This window comes from Leucoraja erinacea, chromosome 31 (assembly GCF_028641065.1).
Source record: "Leucoraja erinacea ecotype New England chromosome 31, Leri_hhj_1, whole genome shotgun sequence".
Lineage (NCBI taxonomy): Eukaryota > Metazoa > Chordata > Chondrichthyes > Rajiformes > Rajidae > Leucoraja > Leucoraja erinaceus.
Window position 1 is genome coordinate 9,190,786 of NC_073407.1, and position 22,302 is coordinate 9,213,087.

Here is a 22,302-nt window from a genome sequence, read left to right on the forward strand (position 1 = left end):
ATTCTCCTGCCTTTGCCCCCTAACCCCTGACACCCGTATTAATCAAGATTCCATCTATCTCTGCCTGAAAAATATCCATTGACTTGGCCTCCACAGCCTTCCGTGGAAATGAATTCCACAGATTCACCACCCTCTGACATTAATCACCATCAAAGGGATTCCCACCCCATGGCGTTAATGATGTTGCCAATCCAGCTGTGGAAGGTGAAGGGGAATGTTGGTGGCTGTGAACGGTTCATGATCCCTCAAAAGAAATCCCTTTAAAGGTCCGTGATCGGCTCTGGATTTGGGACATGATGACGTTGGCGAGTGGAAGCAGAGGGGCGGTTGCTAAAGGTGACGGACTGCGTATTTGCGGTGGTCGCAGGCAGTGGTGTTTGCGGAGGCAGTCGCGGGAGGCCCTACAGCAGCCGGGCGAGCGAGCGGATGGAAGGTGGGTGGAGCCGACGGCATCGCGCTGGGCCAGGCCCACCCCTCATTCACCCATCCAGGGCCACCACGACACCCCGGCCTTTTTTTTTTTTTTTTTTTTTTTTTTTTTTTTTTTTTTTTTTTTTTTAAAGTACGGTAAATTACAATTCTACACAACACATATATCTTGATACATTTTTTATACCGCTTCATTTTTTTTTTTATTTAGAGCTTTAAGAAAAAAGTAGAAGTTAGGAAAGTAAAGAAAGTGCAAGAGAATCGTGCAGTGCGAGAGTGTAAGGAAAAGAAAGCCCCTTAGGAAAGAAGTTAGAGAAGGAAGTAAAGTGAGAAAATAGACCCTAGAAAGGAAAGAAGGAGAAAGTAGAAACAATCGCTCTATTATAACATTAAACTCCGCAGAGAGGGGACTACCAACCAAGTCTGTTTTTGTTATTTTACCTCCCGTTACCAGGTCCTGATTCCGCTTATTTATATATTTGTTTTTTTTTAGATTACTATTGCACCTCATACTTGTAATAGGTCCAGAAACATAGACCACGTCTTTTGAAATTGGTCTGCTTTACCTGCTAGGAAGAATCTCATCTCTTCCAGGTGTAATGTTTCAAACATATTTGATATCCACATTTTATTGTTGGTGTCGGCGCATTTTTTTTCCAGAATTAAGTATAAGCTGTTTTTTCCCATTATTAGCCCGTAATTAAATAAATTCTTCTGAAACACGTTTAATTCAGGGTTATCTTCCGATATTCCGAAGATAATCCATTCTGTTTTTGGTACCAGTTTTATTTTGATCAATTTTGAAAAAATATCAAATATTTCATACCAGAATTTTTGGATTTTTGTACAAAAAACAAAAGAGTGCGCTATGGTAGCTTCTTGACATAGGCATTTATCACAGATTGGTGAAACATTAGGGAAGATTTTATTTAATTTAGTTTTTGAATAATATAATCTATGCAATGTTTTAAATTGGATGAGCGTATGCCGTACGTTGATCGAACATTTATGCACCTGTAGTAAATGATTATCCCAGGTCCCTTTTGAGATTTTTATAGCTAATTCTTGTTCCCAATCTTTTCTAATTCCATCTGTTGTGGGTATTTCTATGTTTAAAATGATGTTATATAAGTACGATATTAAATTAGCTGATTCCGCCTTGGTCTTCATTGCTTCATCCAATAAGTCGGAAGACATATTATGATAGTCTTTTGTGTATTTTTTCAAATAATCACAGATTTGAAGATATTTAAAATATTGGTTATTTTTCAAATTATATTTCAGTTGTAGTTGTTGAAATGACAGTAAATTCCCTAATTCATACAGATCTTCGAGCGTTTTAATTCCCATTCTTTCCCATTGTATAAATGATTTGTCTATGATTGATGGTTTAAACGATGGATTATTGACTATTGGTATTAAAAGAGATAAGTTTCTTAATTTTAGAGTCTGTTTTATTTGTTTCCATCTTCTTATTGTGTTATGTATAATTGGATTTTTATTATAATTTTTATTATTCAAATTTGTTGGTGAGAGGATGATCGCTCCTATATTACTCGGGGAGCAGTCCCCTTTTTCCATTACCATCCAGTCCGCCTGCTGTGCAGAATTGTCCAGCAGGTGAATCATATTTTTAATATTTACTGCCCAGTTATAATACATAAAATTAGGGAGTGCTAGACCCCCCAGCTCTTTTCGTTTATTAAGGTGTGCTATTTGTATTCTATGGGATTTATAATCCCATATAAAATTTGTAATGTCTGAGTCCAATTTTTTGAAAAACTTTTTTGGGAGGTATATAGGTATTGATTGAAATAGGTATAGAATTTGTGGTAAGAAAACCATTTTAATAGCATTTATTCTGCCTATTAAGGACATCGGAAGTGTTTTCCAGAATTTAATCAGATTATTCAATTTCTTGAGTAAAGGATTATAATTGGCTTTAAACATATCCTGGTAATTTCTAGTAATTTCAATTCCCAAATATTTGAATTTTTCTGTGGCTATTTTAAAGGGAAATTTCCGAAGCTGTGTTGAGTCTTTTGGTTTTATCGACATAATTTCACTTTTGTTCCAATTTATTCTATATCCTGAAAAGGATCCAAAGTCCTCTATTAAGTTTAATATGTTTGGTATACTAATTTGTGGTTTTGTGATGTACAGTAGTACATCATCGGCATATAGGGATATTTTATTCTTTGAATATTTTGTATTATAACCATAAATATCCGGATGTGTTCTTATTTTTTCAGCAAGGGGTTCAATTATCAAAGCAAATAACAGCGGTGATAATGAGCATCCTTGTCTATTGCCCCTTGATAGTTCAAATTTCGAGGATAAGATATTATTAGTTAATATTCTAGCCGTAGGTTTGTTATATAATAGTTTTATCCATGCGATAAAGTTTTCTCCCAATTGGAATTTTTGCAATACTTTAATCATATAATCCCATTCTACTTGATCAAATGCTTTTTCTGCATCCAGTGAGATAATAGATAACTCTTGGTCGTGAGGTTTATGTGAGTGCATTATGTTAAGCAAACGTCTCAAATTATTGAATGAGTGTCTCTTAGGTATAAATCCTGTTTGATCTCCATTTATTAGCCTTAAAGTGAGAAATATACTCCTCATTGAATCATACAGAACAGTGAAAGGCTTGGATAGAGTGGATGAGGGGAGGATGTTTCCACCAGTGTGTGAGTCTAGGACTAGAGAACATAGGCTCAGAATTAAAGGACGTTTTATTAGGAAGGAGATGAGGAGAAATGTCTTTAGTCAGAGGGTGGTGAATCAGTGGAATTCTGCCATAGAAGGCTTTGGATATTTTTAAGGCAGAGATGGATAGATTCTTGATTAGTACAGATGTCAGAGGTTATGGGGAGAAGGCAGGAGAATGGGTTTAGGAGGGAGAGATAGATCAGCCATGATTGAATGGTGAAGTAGACTTGATGGGCCAAATGGCCTAATTCTACTCCTATCCCTTATGACCTTCTGACCTACTTCGCCCATCCAGTGTTACCAAAGTGAGGAATTAACAAATTGAACCTATCTTTGGGCAATGTTCAGGCTTCCCAGAGACTCGGAGTTTGCAAGATGGTGCTGGAACACGGCGACTCTCTGCATACTGTTCCAGAAGAGGATCTATTGTTCTCATCTATAGAATGATTTTATGGACAGTATACAGAACAAGCATTTCACTGTTTTTCCGTGCACATGACAATACATAACTTAAACTGACTAAACCTATATGTGGATTCCCTGCAAATAGTTACAATACAGCTTTTTAAAATGTGTCACTAATAATTCAGCTGGCAGAACCTTTAGTTTAGATTTTACAGATACAGTGTGGAAACAGGCCCCTCGGCCCATCGAGTCCATGCCGACCAGCGATCACACTAGCACTATCCTACACACTAGGGGCAATTTACGACGTGCACAAAGCCAATTAACCTACAAACCTGTGAGTCTTTGGAGTGTGGGAGGAATCTGGAGCACCAGGAGAAAACCCACGTGATCAAGGGGAGAACGTACAAACTCTGTCCAGACAGCGCCCGTAGTCTGGATCGAACTCGGGTCTCTGGCGCTGTAACGCAGCAACTCTACCGCTGCTGCCACCGTGCCGCCCACATTACTGATGCTCACTACTTTGCACATTGCGTATTGTTCTATTTCAATGCACAACAAACTCAAACACAAACCAAAATACAATATTTCTCCAAGGTAACTTGTGGAAAATGTATTTAGTTGTGATGTACTACCTTTCAGCGAGGGAATTTCATGCCTCTTGAGATCTTATTGTATAGTCATTATATGCTCCTCTGAATCAATTGACATGGGTCAGGGGTTAAATTAATCACCATCTAAAACAGAGCAATGTGGGGCATTCAGACCTTGCATTAAAGTCCGATCAAATTCAGACTCACTGGAGATCTGAGGTCCCCCACCCCCTTTTTTTGATTTGCCGAGCTCTTCAAATGGTGAACTTTTCCGATTGTTTTTGTGACGCTGATTTGATGGAACAAGATGCGGCCAGGGGTTTAGAAAATGTGCCCACGGCTGATTAATTCACACAGCCGGGAAGATTAGCCTCCATTGTCGGACTGTCCGACCCACTCCCAGGTCTATTCACTCGGTCCGCTGAGTTTACAGTCGGGCTGCTAATGGCGGGATCAGTGTCCACAAACCACCTGCTGGCTCCACGGAAATTATTTCCAAAAATTGTTTCAAGTATGCCAAAAAAGGGAAAGTCTCGCAAGTATCTTCTGTTTTTCTCATGACTGAACCGTGATGGCTTTAGCAGTCTGTGAAAACCATCTTGGCTCTCCGAATGGCAAGTCACATTTAGGTCCAAGGTCAACCAGCACCATCCCGTGTTGGAATTTGTGCACGGATTTCTCGGCAGCGAACAACCACACTACTTAATGAATGCCCGTGAAATAGCTCGTGGTGCACGAGTGTGCTGGTGATTGTCCCTTTTAACGCTGTCCGTAGACTGAACACCATATTGTTGCGACTTACCCATCTGCATTATATGTTGATAGAAAAACATAGACATAGAAAATAGGTGCAGGAGTAGGCCATTCGGCCCTTCGAGCCTGCACCGCCATTCAATATGATCATGGCTGATCATCCAACTCAGTATCCCGTACCTGCCTTCTCTCCATACCCTCTGATCCCCTTGGCCACAAGGGCCATATCTAACTCCCTCTTAAATATAGCCAATGAACTGGCCTCAACTACCCTCTGTGGCAGAGAGTTCCAGAGATTCACCACTCTCTGTGTGAAAAAAGTTCTCCTCATCTCGGTTTTAAAGGATTTCCCCCTTATCCTTAAGTTGTGAACACTTGTCCTGGACTTCCTTTTACACACAATTCAACCTGAGAACCCGTATTTATAGAGCGGTATCAGACTCTCTTTCTTCTTAACACACACGCAGAAGAACACCAGGGGTCTAACTTGGGAAACGGGAGATGCGCAAGGAAGGTTTTTTCAGCTGTCACACCAGATTATTTTTGCCAATTTGCAAACCGTTAACCAAAACAATGAACACAACATGGGTGTCTCCCGAATTTTGGCGGCTTTCGGACACACATTCTACGCATCTGGGGAGAGTTGATGGGATATCAGAAATGATCACATAGATCAGTGCAGCACAGGAACAGGCCCTTCGGCCCACAATGTCTGTGCCGAACATGATGCTAAGACAAACTAATCTCCTCTGCCGCCTGTGATCCACATCCCTCCATTCCTCTTAAATGCCACTTTCGTATCTGCCACCACCAACACCCCTGGCAGCGAGTCCCAAGCATTCACCACCCTTTGAGTAAAAGTCTTGCCCCGCACATCTCCTTTAATCTTCTCGCCTTAAAGGTATGCCCGCTTGTCTTTGACATTTCCAACCTGGGGAAAACAAAAGATTCTGACTGTCTACCCTATCTATACAATGTGGGAAGAATAAATTAGGATTAGTGTGGGATGAGTGTGAATGGCTGTTCGATGGGTAACCACGTTGACCTAGTGGCGGGAAGGGAGTAAACGCATGAAGGAACGGCACATGCTGGTTTAAACCAAAGATAGACACAAAATGACGGAATAACTCAGAGGGTCAGGAGGCATCTCAGGAAAGAAGGAATGGATGATGTTTCGGGTCGAGACCCTTCTTCAGACTGGGTGATGTTTCGGGTCGAGACCCCCAGTCTGAAGAAGGGTCTCGACCTGAAACGTCACCCATTCCTTCTCTCCAGAGACGTTACCAGTCCCGCTGAGTTACTCCTGCCTATCTTTGGCGGGGTGGGAGTGTTCGATTCGATAATCTCATGTCTAAGGAACAGAATTGCAGATGCATCCACGCCGCGGGGCTGGAAACTGGAAGTACCCTGAGCTAATTCTGCCACCACCATCATCTATTGCAACAAATGACGGCTCCCACTGATTGTCGCCGGAAGCTTGCGTCCTTTTCAGGACGGACGATGACAGCGATGTCAACATTTGGAACATGGAAGGTGGACACGATAAAAGAAGAGGAAGAAACTAGTGATACAGCACAGAAATAGGCCTTCAACCCAACTCATCCATGCTGACCAAGATGCCCCATCTAAGCTACTACCATTCGCCACATTTTGCTATACCCCTTGCAGTATCAGTCAGTAATAAATATACTGGCGCGCACACACACAGTGCAATGAATTCACCCAATGGGCTTTATTTCCAGAGACAACTGGAGTGTCTACAACCATCCCCACAGCTTCCTCTCCTCCTTCCCCCTTGGGCTCCAGGGTTTCCAAGAGCCAGGTTAGTAGGATCGGGTTAATTAGTCCAATGTCCCTTAATTGGACTTGGCGGCGGCTCGTTTGCCCGTGGCAGGGAGAGGCGTGGCCCTTAAAGAGGACACATCATCACACGCCCCCTTTCCTATCCAATTAACTGTACAAATGATGTTTAAATTAGTTATTGTAGCTGCCTCAACTGCTTCCTCTGGCAGCTTGTACTATTTACCCTTAACAGCATGTCAAGTATATGAAATTTTGAGAGGCATAGATAGGGTAGACCATCAGAATCTTTGCCCCAGGATGAAGAAATCAAATATGAGAGGGCGTAGGTTGAGGTGAGAGGTGCAAAGGTACACAGAGGGTGATGGGTGCAGGAACTCTCTGCCGGGGGGGGTTGAGACCATGGGTTGGGTCGTAGGAATGGGAAAGGATGGCAGAGGGGTTGGGTTATCAGAAATAGGAGTTCGATGTTCATTGGAGTCTACCCAAGTGGAATATGTGGTAGTGTTCTTCCAATTGTCTCTTGCATTGGAGGAGGCCAAAGATAAGCAGATGGGGGATGGGAGATGAAAAGGCAAGTAAATGGCTCAAGGAGACCATTGTGAACAGATCGCAGATACTCCACAGAACGGTCACCTCATCTGCGCTTAGTGTCGCCATTGTGGAAGAGGTCCTGTCGTTAGCGTCTATTGCAGTCGACCAGGGTGGAGGAGGGATCGTGAAGATCCGCCTCATCTGGAAGTGGAGGGTTGAAGTCCCAGAGTGGTGGCAAGGGAGGTGGGGAAGGGATAAGGTTAGCACCAAGGGAAAGTGCCAAAGGAACGGGGAGAGGTGGGTGGGGAGGGATAAGTGAATCAGGTAGACACAGAGAGTGGCCACTGCAGAAAGTGCGGGGGGACAGGGGGGGGGGGGGGGGGGGGGGGGGGGGTGGTTGTGGAGAAAATGTACCCCTGCTTGTGGGATCCCATTGTAGTTGGAACTTGCATCATGAGGATTTTGTCGAAATCTTATACTTTTACATCAGAACCCAATGTAATTTCAAGCAACAGCGTTGTATTTCCTGTCGAGTCCTGTTATGGACATCGTTCAGTTCAATAATTTTAGATAATCTGTTTGCATCCAAACAGGTTGGTAATAAAATATTAACTCTCTTTCTCTCTCCACGGATGCTGAGTGACATGTTGAGCAAATCAGGTATTTTCTGATTTGATAAATTATAACCTCTTTGGGAACTCTTCTATTACAAATGCTAATGATCAAAACTTGGGATTCAAACTTGGAATAAATGTCAGTGTTATATACTTTCTTGCTGTCAATCTAGTGTGTAGGGAGTGGATGTGAAAGTGGGATGGCGTCGAGCTAGAGTGAATGGTGATGGATGGTCGGCATGGACTGGATGGGCTGAAGGGCCTGTCTCCAATGCTGGATCTTTGAATCGGTCGATCGATTGATCAATTAGTCAACCGTTCTCCTGCGTCCTGTCAAGGTCACATCACATGTGTCAGTTACTGGAGCACTCACACAGTGGCGTTTGGAGAAGGTGCAAGTTTGCGCGGTGATTATCTTGACTGCGATTTGATGCCTCTGGTAGCAGACTTTAAATGAACAGTCATCTTTTCCACACAGTAGTACATATTTATCCAATTTCATTTCAGGGCATATATTCCGGTGCTAAAAAATTCACAATATGTATTCAATTGTTTAATAATGTAAGACTATGTGAAGGAGATGCTTGGTATGCAGTAACCCCCCCAAGCTGTAACAGTGTGCGATGATTATCTCGGCATGAAGTGGGCTGCTTGCTACATTTGTCGGCCACTATTTTTGCCTCTCTCTCAGGAATACGTTTACACTCTGAACTCGGGCTGAGAGGGGAAAGATTGAATAGGAACCTGAGGGGCAGCTTTTTCCACTCACAGGGCGGTGGGTGTATGGGACGAGCTGCCAGAGGAGGTTGTTTCGGCAGGTACTAGAGCAACTCATCTGTCCACAAGGCCTTTTTCCAGAACTGTGGTTGCTCTATTAAGTACTTCTTGGCAAACTGTAACCTGGCCATCCTATTTTTGCGGCTAACCAGTGGTTTGCATCTTGCAGTGTAGCCTCTATTTCTGTTTATGAAGTCTCTGCGGACAGTGGTCATTGACAAATTCACACCTAACGCCTGAAGAGTGTTTCTGATCTGTCAGACAGGTGTTTGGGGAGTTGACTCTATTATAGAGAGAATTCTTCTGTCATCAGCTGTGGAGGTCTTCCTTGGCCTGCCAGTCCCTTTGCGATTAGTAAGCTCACCAGTGCCCTCTTTCTTCTTAATGATGTTCCAAACAGTTGATTTTGTTTAGCCTAAGGTTTGGCTGATGTCTCTAACAGTTTTATTCTTGTTTCGCAGTCTCATAATGGCTTCTTTGAATTTCATTGGCACAACTTTGGTCCTCATGTTGATAAACAGCAATAAAAGTTTCCAAAGGTGATGGAAAGACTGGAGGAAAGACTCGGTGCTGAGAGCTCTCTTATACCTGCATTAAGGAGGCATTTAAACACACCTGAGCAATTACAAACACCTGTGAAGTCATGTGTCCCAAACATTATGGTGCCCTGAAATGGGGGGGAGAACTATGTATAAACACAGCTGTAATTTCCACATGGTGAAACTAAAATGTATAAAAATGGCCTTTGATCAAATCTGCCAAGATTGACCACATGAGATTTTTTCTTTTACAGATCTCAGATTGTGGAATACAGAGGCAAATAAATAAATCATGGGTCTTTGTCCCAAACATTATGGAGGATACTGTGTAATGAAAAAATGGGTCGACTGGGCTTATAGTCACTGGAATTTAGGATGAGAGGGGATCTTATAGAAACATATAAAATTATTAAGGGATTGGACAGGCTAGATGCAGGGGAAAATGTTCCTGATGTTGGGGTAGTCCAGGGCCATGGGTCACAGTTTAAGTATAAGGGGTAGGCCATTTAGGACTGAGATGAGGAAATACTTTTTCATCCAGAGAGTTGTGAATCTGTGGAATTCTCTGGCACAGAAGTCAATGTAGGCCAATTCACTGGATGTTTTCAAGAGAGAGTTAGAAACATAGAAACATAGAAAATAGGTGCAGGAGTAGGCCATTCGGCCCTTCGAGCCTGCACCGCCATTCAATATGATCGTGGCTGATCATCCAACTCAGTATCCCGTACCTGCCTTCTCTCCATACCCCCTGATCCCCTTAGCCACAAGGGCCACATCTAACTCCCTCTTAAATATAGCCAATGAACTGGCCTCAACTACCTTCTGCGGCAGAGAATTCCAGAGATTCACCACTCTGTGTGAAAAAAGTTTTCCTCATCTCGGTCCTAAAAGATTTCCCCCTTATCCTTAAACTGTGACCCCTGGTTCTGGACTTCCCCAACATCGGGAACAATCTTCCTGCATCTAGCCTGTCCAACCCCTTAAGATTTTGCTCTTAGGGCTGAATGGCCTACTCCTACACCTATTTTCTATGTTTCTATGCTTCTAACATTTGTAAGATATTCAAACGGGTACATGGATAGGAAAAGTTTGGAGGGAGTTCCTCTGTCCCGCTGAGTTACTCCAGCATTTTATACGGGCCAAACCTGGGCAGGTGGGACTAACATAGACAGGGCATCCTGTCATATCAGTAAAGCTGAAAACTTGATGACTGCTCCTTTCTCTATCTTTTGTAGTTCCCTTCAATCACCTTGAGGCAGCAGTGATAATGGTTTAATTGCATTGTTTAAGAAATCAATACAGGAAGAGAGGCACGGCGGTGCAGCTGGTCGAGCTACTGTCCCACAGCACCAGTGACCCAGGTCAATGCTGACTTTGGGTTCCGTCAGTGTGAGGTTTAGGTCATTTGTTTGCTTGTGACATCCCATCGTGGCACCTTCCATGCAGAAGCGTCCACATCACGGGGCTGGACACTGGAAGTATCCCAACCTAATTCTGCCACCACCATCATCTACTGCAACAAGTGACGGCTCCCACTGATTGTCTCCGGAATCTTGCGGCCTTTTCAGGACGGACGATGACAGCGATGTCATCATTTGAAACATGGAAGATGGACACGAAAGGAGAAGAAGACTTTCCATGCAAGAGGCAGCCTGCTGGTTAGGTCACATGGATATCTGTTCATTACTGGATAATTCATACAACAAAGTAATTGGTGAATGGCATTAAGCACCCTGTCCCACTTTCCTGAGTTATTCACGAATTCTCCCGAGTTTTCAAACTCACAGAATGTTCGTAACAAATCCGTAGGAGGCGGTAGGAGTCCGTGGATATATCGCAGCGGCTCGAAGGTACTCGAGGCTATTTTTTTTACTCGTGGACATTTTTCATCATGTTGAAAAAAGGTCCCGACTTGCCTGATGCCCCGAGTACTCGCTACGAACATTCTGCGAGTTTGAAAACTCGGGAGAATTCGCGAATAACTCGGGAAAGTGAGGCAGGCCCTTTAGCAACTTGTCCTGGACAACCCATATCAAAGCAATGGTCAAGAAAGCACATCAACGTCTCTACTCCCCCGCCCACCACAGCAACACCATTGTCAAATTTGCGGATGACACTACGGTGGTGGGACTCATCTCCGGGGGGGACGAGTACGCCTACCGGGATGAGGCGGAGCAGCTGACAGTGTGGCGTGAAGAAAATAACCTGCTCCTCAACACCTTAAAGACAAAGGAATTAATAATAGGCTTTAGGAAGAATAAAACGGACATGGTACCATTGACTATCAGAGGGGACTGTGTGGAGAGGGTGGCGGATTTCCGCTTCCTGGGAATCCATATTGAAGAGGACCTGACGTGGAGCGTGAACACCACTGCGCTGCTGAAAAAGGTCCAGCAGAGACTGCACTTCCTGAGGGTGCTCAGGAAGAATAACATCACTCAGAGACTGCTGCTGTCCTTTTATCGGTGCTCCATTGAGAGCATACTAACATACTGTGTATGCGTGTGGTACACCAGCTGCACAGCTGCTCAGAGGAAAGCGCTCCGGAGGGCCATTGACAACGCCCAGAGGATTGTCGGCTGCCCTCTCCTTACCTTGGAGGACTTACACAGTTCCCGCTGCACCAAAAAATCCCAGAATATCATAAAGGACATTTCCCACCCCGGCCACTCCCTGTTTGAACTGTTCCCGTCAGGCAGACGGTACAGATCTACAAGGACAAGGACGAACAGACTAAAAAACAGTTTTTACCCCACTGCTATAAAAGCACTAAATGTAGCCGCCAAGGAACGCAGGGGCGAGACATACTAAGGGACTGTGGTACACTGTGAAATCGACAGAAGGATGGAGGGTTGGGTGTTTATGTGTGATATTTTCGTGATATTTATTTTAGTTGTTTATCTTTTAATATTTTATCTTGTATGTATCGTTAGCTTTTAGAAATGTTTGAATGGTGCACTGACTGGCTGACATTTTTAAATTTCATTGTACATGGTTCATGTTACAATGACAATAAAGAAACTATTCTATTCTATTCTATTCTATTCTACTTCCTTAGAAAGCTTAGGAAATTTGGCACGCCCCAACAACTCCCACCAACGTCTACAGATGCGCCGTAGAAAGCATTTTATCGAGATGCACCACAGCACGGTTTGGGAACAGCTTCACCCAAGAACGCAAGAAATGACAGAGAATTGTCGATGCAGCCCAGACCATCACACGAACCAACCTCCCCTTTCACTGTCACCATTTACATCATGCCGCCTTGGCAAGGCCAGCAGCATAAACAAGAACCAGTCTCACCCCGGACACTCCCTCTTCTCCCATTTCCCATTTCCCATCAGGCAAGAGACACAGAAGTGTGAAAACGCACACCTCCAGATTCAGGGACAGTTTCTTCCCAGCTGTTATCAGGCAACTGAACTATCTTAACAACTATAAAGCAATCCTGAGCTACTACCTACCTCAGTGGAGACTATCTTTACTCGAACTTTACAGAACTTTATCTTGAACTAAACGTTATCCCCTTTATCATGTATCTGTACACTGTGGACGGCTCCATTGTAGTCATGTATAGTCTTTCTGCTGACTGGTTAACCCACAACAAAAGCTTTTCACTGGACCGTGGTGTACTTGAAAAGAAACTAAACTGATGGCACAGTGTTCAGCAATCAACGGGTCGACCACAAACGGAGACACGAGGAATAAAACAGCTTGACGTTGACTGAATAGCTGGGCACAGATGGGATGTATGGTTGGCGAAGGTCTTCTACTGCTGTGGAACGCTGCCTAAAGAATGGAAGCTGAGGCAGAGAGCAGAGGCCGCAAGGAAGCAGAGAGCAACGTGAACAAGCAGTGGATCTCTTCATAATACAATGCAAATAACTGGAAAGACTTGGAGTGATTTACCTGTGAATCCAGGTGCACATAGGCAGTAGAATCCGTTGGTTTGGTCTTCACAAGTGCCATCATTCTCACAAGGGCCGGATGCACATTCGTTAATGTTTATCGTACAGTTTTCTCCTTGTAAACAAATGGAATGATTCAAAATTCAGTTGCGTGCAATTATCCTCGCAATGCAACAGCCGAACTGTCATTGGAGTGACCAAGCCTTGTTATACCATTAATAGTCTCAGAGGGTTAGTCGAACCATGTCATAAAACACAAAGTGCTGGAGGAACTCGGCGGGTCTGGTGGCATTTGTGGAGGGAGGAGGTAGGCGACGTTTCAGGATGGGATCCTTCTTCAGGCCGATTGTGGTCAGCGGGAGAAAGCTGGAAAATGGAGCTCTCCCTACTACAATCAGTCCGAAGAAGGGTCCCAACACGAAACATCATCTGTCCATTCCCTCCACAGATGCTGCCTGACCCGCTGAGTTCCTCCAGCACTTTGTGTTTTGTCAAGATTCCAGCATTTGCAGTTCCTTGTGCTTTCAGACACAAAGGAGGTGAAAGTAAGAAATTTAACCCTTGTTATGCCAGATGATACCCTTTCAACCTGTATAATATCAAACCTTTTTGGTAACTTCCAATCAAAGCCAACTTGGATTGTGGACTTGGATTCTGATATTTGGATTCTCCTGTTGTACTGAGCATGGGGGTGGGGGGGGGTGAGGGGGTGAGGGGGTGAGGGGTGAGGGGGGGGGGGGAGGGGGTGGGGGGTGAGGGGGTGAGGGGGTGAGGGGGTGGGGGGGGGTGAGGGGGTGAGGGGGATGAAACAAGTTATTCTTCAGACTTGCGAGCATTTCCAACATGGGCACCCCAAACTCTTCGCCGTAGCGGAGTTCCTGAGCTTTCAGCGATGGGGTCTTTCACTGACCTGTGAACCCTTGCCCACAGAGGCAAACGTAGCCGGACGCGCTGGCGTAACTGAAAGCGGGGGTGAAAAGCGGGAGAGTGCCATAATAATCTTGCCCGGAGCGTTCCAAACACGTGCCATTATTCATACAAGGTTCCGCTGTGCATTCATTGATATCGATTTCACAGTGAAGGCCGGTGTAACCTGTGGATACAAAGTGGATACAAATTGCAGGCACTGGATGCTTGTAATTATTCATATACGCCATTAATTTCAATGATTCATCAATTATCACTGCCAATTCCAGTGCTTCCTATGCATGTGGTATCAATACATTGACTAACGGTATTAATAATATATCTCACACTAAGTTACTACATATTTTGCGTGGGTTGCATACAACCCAGCAGTGTTTCGTTGAATTCTATAATTTTACGTAACTTATACCGACATTCCCCACTTTCTCCCCTCCTTCCTCTGTTGAAAGTCAGTTAACCAGTTCTATAGATAGACACTGGAAGCAGGAGTAACACAGCGGGACAGGCAGCATCTCTGGAGAGCAGGAATGGGTGACCAGTTCTACAGTTCGCAACGATGTACCCCTCTGGCGATCACACCATCGGCCCATCGGGGAATCATCCTGCCTGATGTCGACCCTGAATTGCCCTGGCTTTTTCTTGCCACCAGTTCCTCTCCCCTACAATCAGTCTGAAGGAGGGTCCCAATCCGAAATGTCACCGATCCATTTTCTCCAGAGATGCTATCTGACCCGTTCAGCTACTCCAGCACTTTGTGTATATCTTTGGATTATCGATCGTAGCTCAGAACTAAAGTAAAGAGGGTCAAGTTAGAGGCCAATACTGAGTGTAATCGGAGATCACAAGTTGGAAGTTCGAGATGAAGCCAAGCTTATAGATGGAGCAAAACACATCAACGGGCCAGGCGGCATCTGTGGAGGGAATGGACAGACAACGCTTTGGGTCGGGACCCTTCCTCAGACTGGTTATCATAGACGGTAGAAAACTGGAAAAGGGGTAGGGTGGGACAAAGGCTGGCAAGTGATCAGTGGATGTGAGAGGGGTTTGATTAGCAATGGGTGGAGTAACTGGCAAAGTCCATAGGTGTAAATGAGACAAAAGGGTGCCAGATATGGAGAAGAGGAGTGAAATGTCTAGCCGGAGGGAGGGCCATGGGTGGAAGTGGATGCTGGGGAAAGCGAGGTGGGATAATGGGATATGTGGGGGAATAACTGCTACAGATGGAGCGCTCTGCTCTGCATCACATCACAGGGAGCGGGGAAATCACTGGAGTTGCCCATCACATTCCTTCAGTTTTTCCATGGCTTTCCAAGGAACCTCAGCTATTCTGCATCACAATCCCATTCACCTCTCTAGGTTCTGCAATTCTCTAGTTTAGTTTAGAGATACACCGCGGAAACAGGCCCTTCGACCCACTGGGTCTGTGCCGACCAGCGGCCCGTGCATATTAACTCTATCCAACACACACTAAGGACAATTTTTACATTTGCCAAGCCAATTAACCTACATACCTGGACGCCTTTGGAGCGTGGGAGGAAACCGAAGATCCCGGAGAAAACCCACGCGGTCACGGGGAGAACGTAAAACTCCGTACCGACGGCACCCGTAGTTTGGATCGAACCCGGGTCTCCGGCGCTGCAAGTGCTGTAAGGCAGCAACTCTACCGATGCGCCACCGTGCCGCCTCTAGCCTAGCCTAGGTCAGCTATGCCACTGTGCTGCTCAAGGGTAATGCCAAGTAGTCATTTACCAGCCTGTGTGTCTTTAGCATCTCCTCACTGAAATCTTCTTAAAGACTAAATATTTTGCTGAAAGGTGGGCGGTACAGTGGTGCAGCTGGTAGAGATGCTGCCTCACAGCGCCAGAGGTCCGGGATTGATCCAGACCTCAGCCGCTGCCCTTGTGGAGTTCGCATGTTCTTCCTGCGACTGCGTGGGATTCCTCCGAGTGCTCCGGTTTCCTCCCACAAACGTGCGGGTTTATAGGTTAATTGGTCTCTGAAAATTGCCCCTAGTGGGTGGATGAGAAAGTGGGATAACATATAACTGTTGTGAATGGGTGAGTGGTGGCCATCGTGGGATTGATGGGCTGAAGGACCAGTTTCTGTGCGGTATCTCTAAACTAAATGTAAATCAAAGCAAACAAACACCCTGACAGTTCCCGACATTGTTCCCTCTTGAGATCATACTCTGAGGTGATTTGTGGTCGGCCCTGAATTGTCCATTTAATCGTGTCCAGCTCTTCGCCTTCCCCCTACACCCCTACTTTCAGCCCCGACCCAAAACGTCACCCATCCTTTTTCACAAGAGATACTGCCTGACCTGCTGGGTTACTCCGGCACTTTGTTCCTAAGTTTGTAAGAGATAGGAGCAGAATTAGGCCATTCGGCCCATCAGGTCCACTCCGCCATCCGATCATGGCTGATCTATCTTACCCTCTTAACCCCATTCTCCTGCCTTCTCCCCCTAACCGCTGACACCCGTACTAATCAAACCTTCATGAAATGTTCGTGCGGTACTTATCTGAAAAATGAGTTTGCCTCTAAAAAAACCCAGTCGTGGTAGCCCATTGTAGGTGACTGAAGAAGGCTGTAGAGTCATGGAGTGATACAGTGTGGAAACAGGCCCTTCGGCACAGCTTGCCCAACATGCCCCCGCTATACTAGTCCTACCTTCCTGCGCTAGATCCATATCCTTCCAAACCTGTCCTATTCATGTACCTGTCTAACTGTTTCTTAAATGTTGGGATAGTCCCAGCCTCAACTACGTCCTCTGTCAGCTTGTTCCACACAACCACCACCTTTGGTGTGAAAAATGGGTGCAGATAGTTGGGCAGCCTTGAAATTTCTGAGTTGCTCTGGGCTCCACTCACCTGGCCAGCACAGGCAGGCGTAGGACTTCACCCCTTCCTGGCAGGTGGCGTTGTTGAGGCAGGGGTCAGAAGCACACTCCAGGATGTCAACCTCGCAGTTGGTGCCTAGATATCCCGTGTCCTCGCAGTCACATGTGTACCTGGCGACAGAAAATGCAGAGGGTGAGTCAGCCGCAGAGTCGCACAGGCACAGGCCCAGGCCACGGGAACAAGCCCCACGGGATACACGGGAACAACACGAGAACAAGCTCCTCGCCCCAACCTACCCGAGGGAAACGCAACATCTAGAGGAGGTTGCAGCTCCAGTGTTGCAACAGAAACAGACCACAGTCCACAGGAGCTCATAGAGTCATATAGCATGGAACAGGCCATTCGGCCCAACTCGTTCATGCTGACCTGAGCCAGTCCCATTTGCCCGCGTTTGACCTGTATCCCTCTATCCTATCCATGTACCTGTCCAAATGTCTTTCAAATGTTATTGTACCCACCTCTACAACTTCCTCTGGCAGCTCATCTAGGAGCGGAATTAGGTCATTCAGCCCATGGAGCTTGCTCCACCATTCATTCATGGCTGATCTATCTTTTCTCTCAAAACCATTCTCCTGCTGTCTCTCTGTATCCTTCGCCATCCTTACGAATCAAGAACTTATCAATCTCCGCTTTAAAAATATTTGGTCTCCACAACTATCTGTGACAGGATCCCACCCAGTAAATACATTTCTCCTCATCATCATTTTAAAGGCAGGTCCTTTTACTCTGAGGTTGTGCCCCAGCATCACAAATGCTACCCAGACGTTTTTATTCCCCTCACATTCACATCAACTACCCAGATTCCACTACCCTCGGGGAATTATACACTGGCAAGTTAGCCTATTGGTTATTGCAGGACTTTCGAAGTGGGAGTAAACCGGAGAACCTGGGCCAGCGCCGCAGGGAGAACATGCAAACACCGCACAGACAGCACCCGAGGTCAGGATTAAACCCGCCTTCCTGATGAGCCTCAGAACCGTTCCCTTGAACCATTCAACGCCAACTTCTTCCCATCAACTATCAGGTTCTTGAACCACCCTGCCTCGACCCCTATAGCTGGGCGGCTGAGTGGTGCATCTGGTGGAGCTGCTGCCTTACAGCACCCGAGACCCAGGTTCGATCCTGACCTCAGGTGCTGTCTGTGTGGAGTTTGCACGACCTCCTTCGACTGTGTGGGTTTCCTCCGGGTGCTCCGCTTTTCTCCCACATCCCAAAGACGTGTGGGTGTGTAGGTTAATTGGCAGCTGTAAGTTGTCCCTCGTGTGTAGGGAGTGGATGAGAAAGTGTGAGCGGGTGATCGATGGTCGGTGTTTCCATGCTGTATGACTCTATGACACAGCCAGGTCATTTGGCCCATTGAAATACTGATGTCTTACTGTGCTTGACTGCAGAATGAAACCTGATCTCTAGCTTTGCCTCATTAATTACTGCCTTCTGTAGACGGTGAAAGTATTCTTTGCAATATTGTAATATGATAATCTTTCTTCATCATGCATATTCATCAGAACTTAGGTGTACGAAGAAATTTTAGCACAGTTAAGGTAAACAGTATCTGAAACATACTTTGATGTGTCTGAAACATAACTTTTGATGCACTTTATTAATTCACAATTGTTCTGAGGTCAATTTGATTTTTGATGGATATTAATTACCAAGACTGAGTCACAATTGTTAAATTTGTAGATGGCCCAAAATCTATCACTTTGTGAACTGCGAAGAGAATAGTGATTAATTGTGTTGTGTCATTTTTCTTTTTTCTATGGATGTATGGAAACCTAATTATTTATTTTATAAAGCACTTTGGTTTCAACGCAAGTTGATTTAAACGTGCTAAATACAATTTACTTACTTACTTACTAGATTGTAACAAGATATGAACGTCAGAGTCAGTGAATAGCTTTTTGTTGCGTGCTCTCCAGTCAACGGAAAGAATATACATGATTACAATCGAACCGTCCACAGTGTATGGATACAGGATAAAGGGAATAACGTTTAGTGTAAGATAAAGCCTGATTATAGATAGTCCGAGGGCCTCCAATGGGGTAGATAGTATCTCAGGACCGCTCTCTAGTTGGTGATAGGATGGTTCAGTTGCCTGATGACAGCCGGGAAGAAACTGTCTCTGAATCTGGCAGTTGTATTTTCACACCTGTACCTCTTGCCTGATGGGAAAGGGGAGAAGAGGGAGCGACTGGGATGCGACTCAGCCTTGATAAAGGGCAGAGGGATGGCAGATGATGTTTAATGGGGAGAACGGTGAGCTGATGCATTTCATTATGAAGAATGACAAAAGACAACAACGTTTTTAAGAAGGAACTGCAGATGCTGGAAAATCGAAAGCATCTAGTTATGCTGCCTCACCTGCTGAGTTCCCCCAGCATTTTTGTCTACCAAAGACAACTTAAATATAGGTTCTGATGTCAACACGATAATTGTGTTCCTAAGAAACCTCACGTTATAACAAATCATGTTGTAAAACATCTGTGTCAATGGGTGCAAAGAGGTGACAGGCTGCAGGCTCACAATATCATTTTTGTTTCATACAGGATTTTCAAAAATAATAATTTTTAAAAGTCATGTTTATTTTTGTTACTGCTATCTAAAAATACTCAAGGTTGCGTGTAACATTGTTTAATAGAGTATCATTGCACAGGTATCAATAGAAGTGATTGCTGGTCGATATCAAAGGCCACCTGCAGTGAAACTGACAGACTGTGTTCTGAAGAGACAATGATATCCAATTACTGCGAGGAGGTTACATGGAAACAGGTATTTTCCCCAGACTGTTCTTCTTCCAAGACAGCTTTTTTTCTGCTTGTCAACATCCAAAGTAAGTTTTAACTAGTTCTCTATTTCCCAAATCGAAATTGTATTATAACCAATTCAGCGCATGTAATACAAATAGTGTTCCCTAATTCATCACGTGGGTTATATCAAATATGTGTTATGGATTCACCTGTTCAACTACCTGTAAATTATACTAAAAGTGGAGCAAAGGGATCTGGGTGTGGGTGAGTGATATAGAGTGGATATGGAAAGGATGTTTGCAGTAATGGGGGAGTCTAGAAACAGAGGCTGCAGCCGCAGAATAATAGATGTACTTTCAAAATGGAGAAGGAAGTTCTTTAGGCATTGGATGGTGAATCTATGAAATTCATTGCCACAGATTGCTGCGGAGGCCAAGTCATTTGTGTTTCTAAGACAGAGATTGATAGGTTTTTGATTAGGAAGAGCGTCAAAGGTTATGGGGAGAAGGCTGGAGGTTGAGGTTGAGAGGGACAAATAGATCAGCCATGATTGAACATTGGAGTAGACTGAATTGGCTGAATGGCCTAATACTGCTCCTATATCTTGTGTGTGTGTGTGTGTGTGATTGAAACTAGAGCAAACAGCCCTGGAGATGTGACGGGTGCACGTTTTATTGTGATCTTGTAGAGGGAATTGGATGAATACAAAATGAGGAAATATCTGCAACGCTCCAAAGAAAGTGCTGTATGGTAGAACATGAGAGAGTGCAATGAAACGTCACCCATCCACCTTCTCCAGAGATGCTGTCTGCTGAGTAACTGCGTCTGAAGAACTCAGTCTGAGGAAGGGTTTTGGCCCGAAACGTTGCCTATTTCCTTCACTCCATAGATGCTGCTGCACCCGCTGAGTTTCTCCAGCACTTTTGTCTACCTTAGATTTTCCAGCATCTGCAGTTCCTTCTTAAACACGAGTAACTGCGTTACTTGGGTAGCTTATAACCAAGCGATTTGGACATTGAATTTTCTAGTTTTAAGTAACCTCTACTGACATTCTCCTCCCCTCCACCTCCCCCTTCCCTCCACCCCAGTCATTTTACCAGTTCCACAGTTCGCCACATGGTGTCCGTCTTGAGATGGCACCTTCCCTAGCCAAGAATGGGATTACCAGGCACCGAGGTCATTTGTGGCCGGCCTATATTGGTCTTGGTCTTCTCACCTCCAGCTCTTCGCCTCCACCCCCTCCCCACTTTCAGTCAAAAGAAGGGTCCCACCCCTGAAAGGTCACCTGTTCTTTTTCTCCAGAGATGTTGCCTGACTCGCTGAGTTAATCCAGCACTTTGTGTCCTTTTGTGCATCAACCAGCATCTGCAGTTCCTTGTTTCTGCAATGAGAGAGCTGCACTGGGAGGGCCATCACAGACACGATGGGCCAAATGGCCTCCTCCTGTCCTGTAACCCTGCGGTGATTCTTCGATAGCCGAGGAAATACATTCCCTTTGAGCTCCCAAACCTGGTAATTTACACACTGTGCCGCCACCTAGGGGCAGACATGTGAATGGCATCTGAAAAGGTAAAATGTTTTGCTTTGCCTTTTACTGAGTCTTGCCCGCTTGAAATTCAGTTTTCTTTCTTTAGTTCCAAAGCTGTGCCAAATGACATGCAGATATCTCTCGCAATATCATTATTCAATGTCCGCCCCTCACTGCCCCAGAACAGAGAAAGTGGCCACGAATCATAAAGTGATAGGGCAGGAAAACAGACCCTTCGGCCCAATTCATCCATGCTGGCCAGATGCTCCACTTAAGCTAGACCCATTTACCTGAGTTTGCCGCAAATCCCTCTCAACCTTTCCCATCCAAGTATCTGCCCATATGTCTTTTATATGTTTAGCACGGAAACGCAGATCCTGGCTTACATCAAAGTTAGACACAAAATGCTGGAGTGACTCAGCGGGTCATGCAGCATCTCTGAAAGCAAGAAATAACAGACGTTTCAGGTCGAGACACGTTTCGAGTCTGACGGATGGTGTCGACCTGAAACGTAATGTCTGAAGAAGGGTCTCAACCCGAAACATCACCCATCCGTTTTCTCCAGAGATGCTGCCTGACCCACTGAGTTACTCCAGCCTTTTGTGCCTTTATATGTTGTTATTTTACCTGCTTCAACCACTTTCACTGGCAAGTCGTTCCATGCACCCACCACCCTGTGGAAAAGTTGCTCCTCGGGTTCCCCTCTCACCTTAATGGTGGGCCAAACAAAGTGCGAGATTTTCTTGCTTGGAGGACAGAAATTAGCCAGATAGGTTTGATCTTTTCACTGTACCTCGGTATACGTGACAATAAACTAAACTAAACTAAACTAAGATTTGGGAATTTTCACCATTGTGCCATTGTTTCATTGAAGTACATTGGTTTTCAATTTACATATCTATCTACAAATCGCTCACTTTGGAATGTAAGGTATAAAAATAACCATAATGCATTCTGCCAATTTACAAAATACTCCCTGAATTAAATGTTTTCCAGGAACACATCCCGATTGGAGATCTCGAATGTCCACATCCATTTAATCCCCTCGTTCACTTCATCCCCACATCCAAATCATTGCTACAGGTTCGAAGTGCCAGGGCCCAACACCAACTCCAATCTGAGTATGGCCT

The 22,302-nt window shown here is 44.9% G+C and overlaps 1 protein-coding gene across 1 annotated transcript in view; it reads right to left on the reverse strand.

Annotated features, from left to right (window-relative positions):
* The window catches only part of LOC129711793 (protein crumbs homolog 2-like), a 129,659-nt gene that overhangs the window by 32,722 nt on the left and 74,635 nt on the right, over positions 1 to 22,302 (reverse strand). Inside the window, exons 4-6 of the mRNA XM_055659728.1 lie at positions 16,868 to 17,007; positions 13,981 to 14,163; positions 13,072 to 13,185 (exon numbers count right to left, since the gene is read on the reverse strand). Of these exons, the coding sequence (XP_055515703.1) occupies positions 13,072 to 13,185; positions 13,981 to 14,163; positions 16,868 to 17,007 (437 nt within the window). The remainder of the gene's footprint in view (positions 1 to 13,071; positions 13,186 to 13,980; positions 14,164 to 16,867; positions 17,008 to 22,302) is intronic.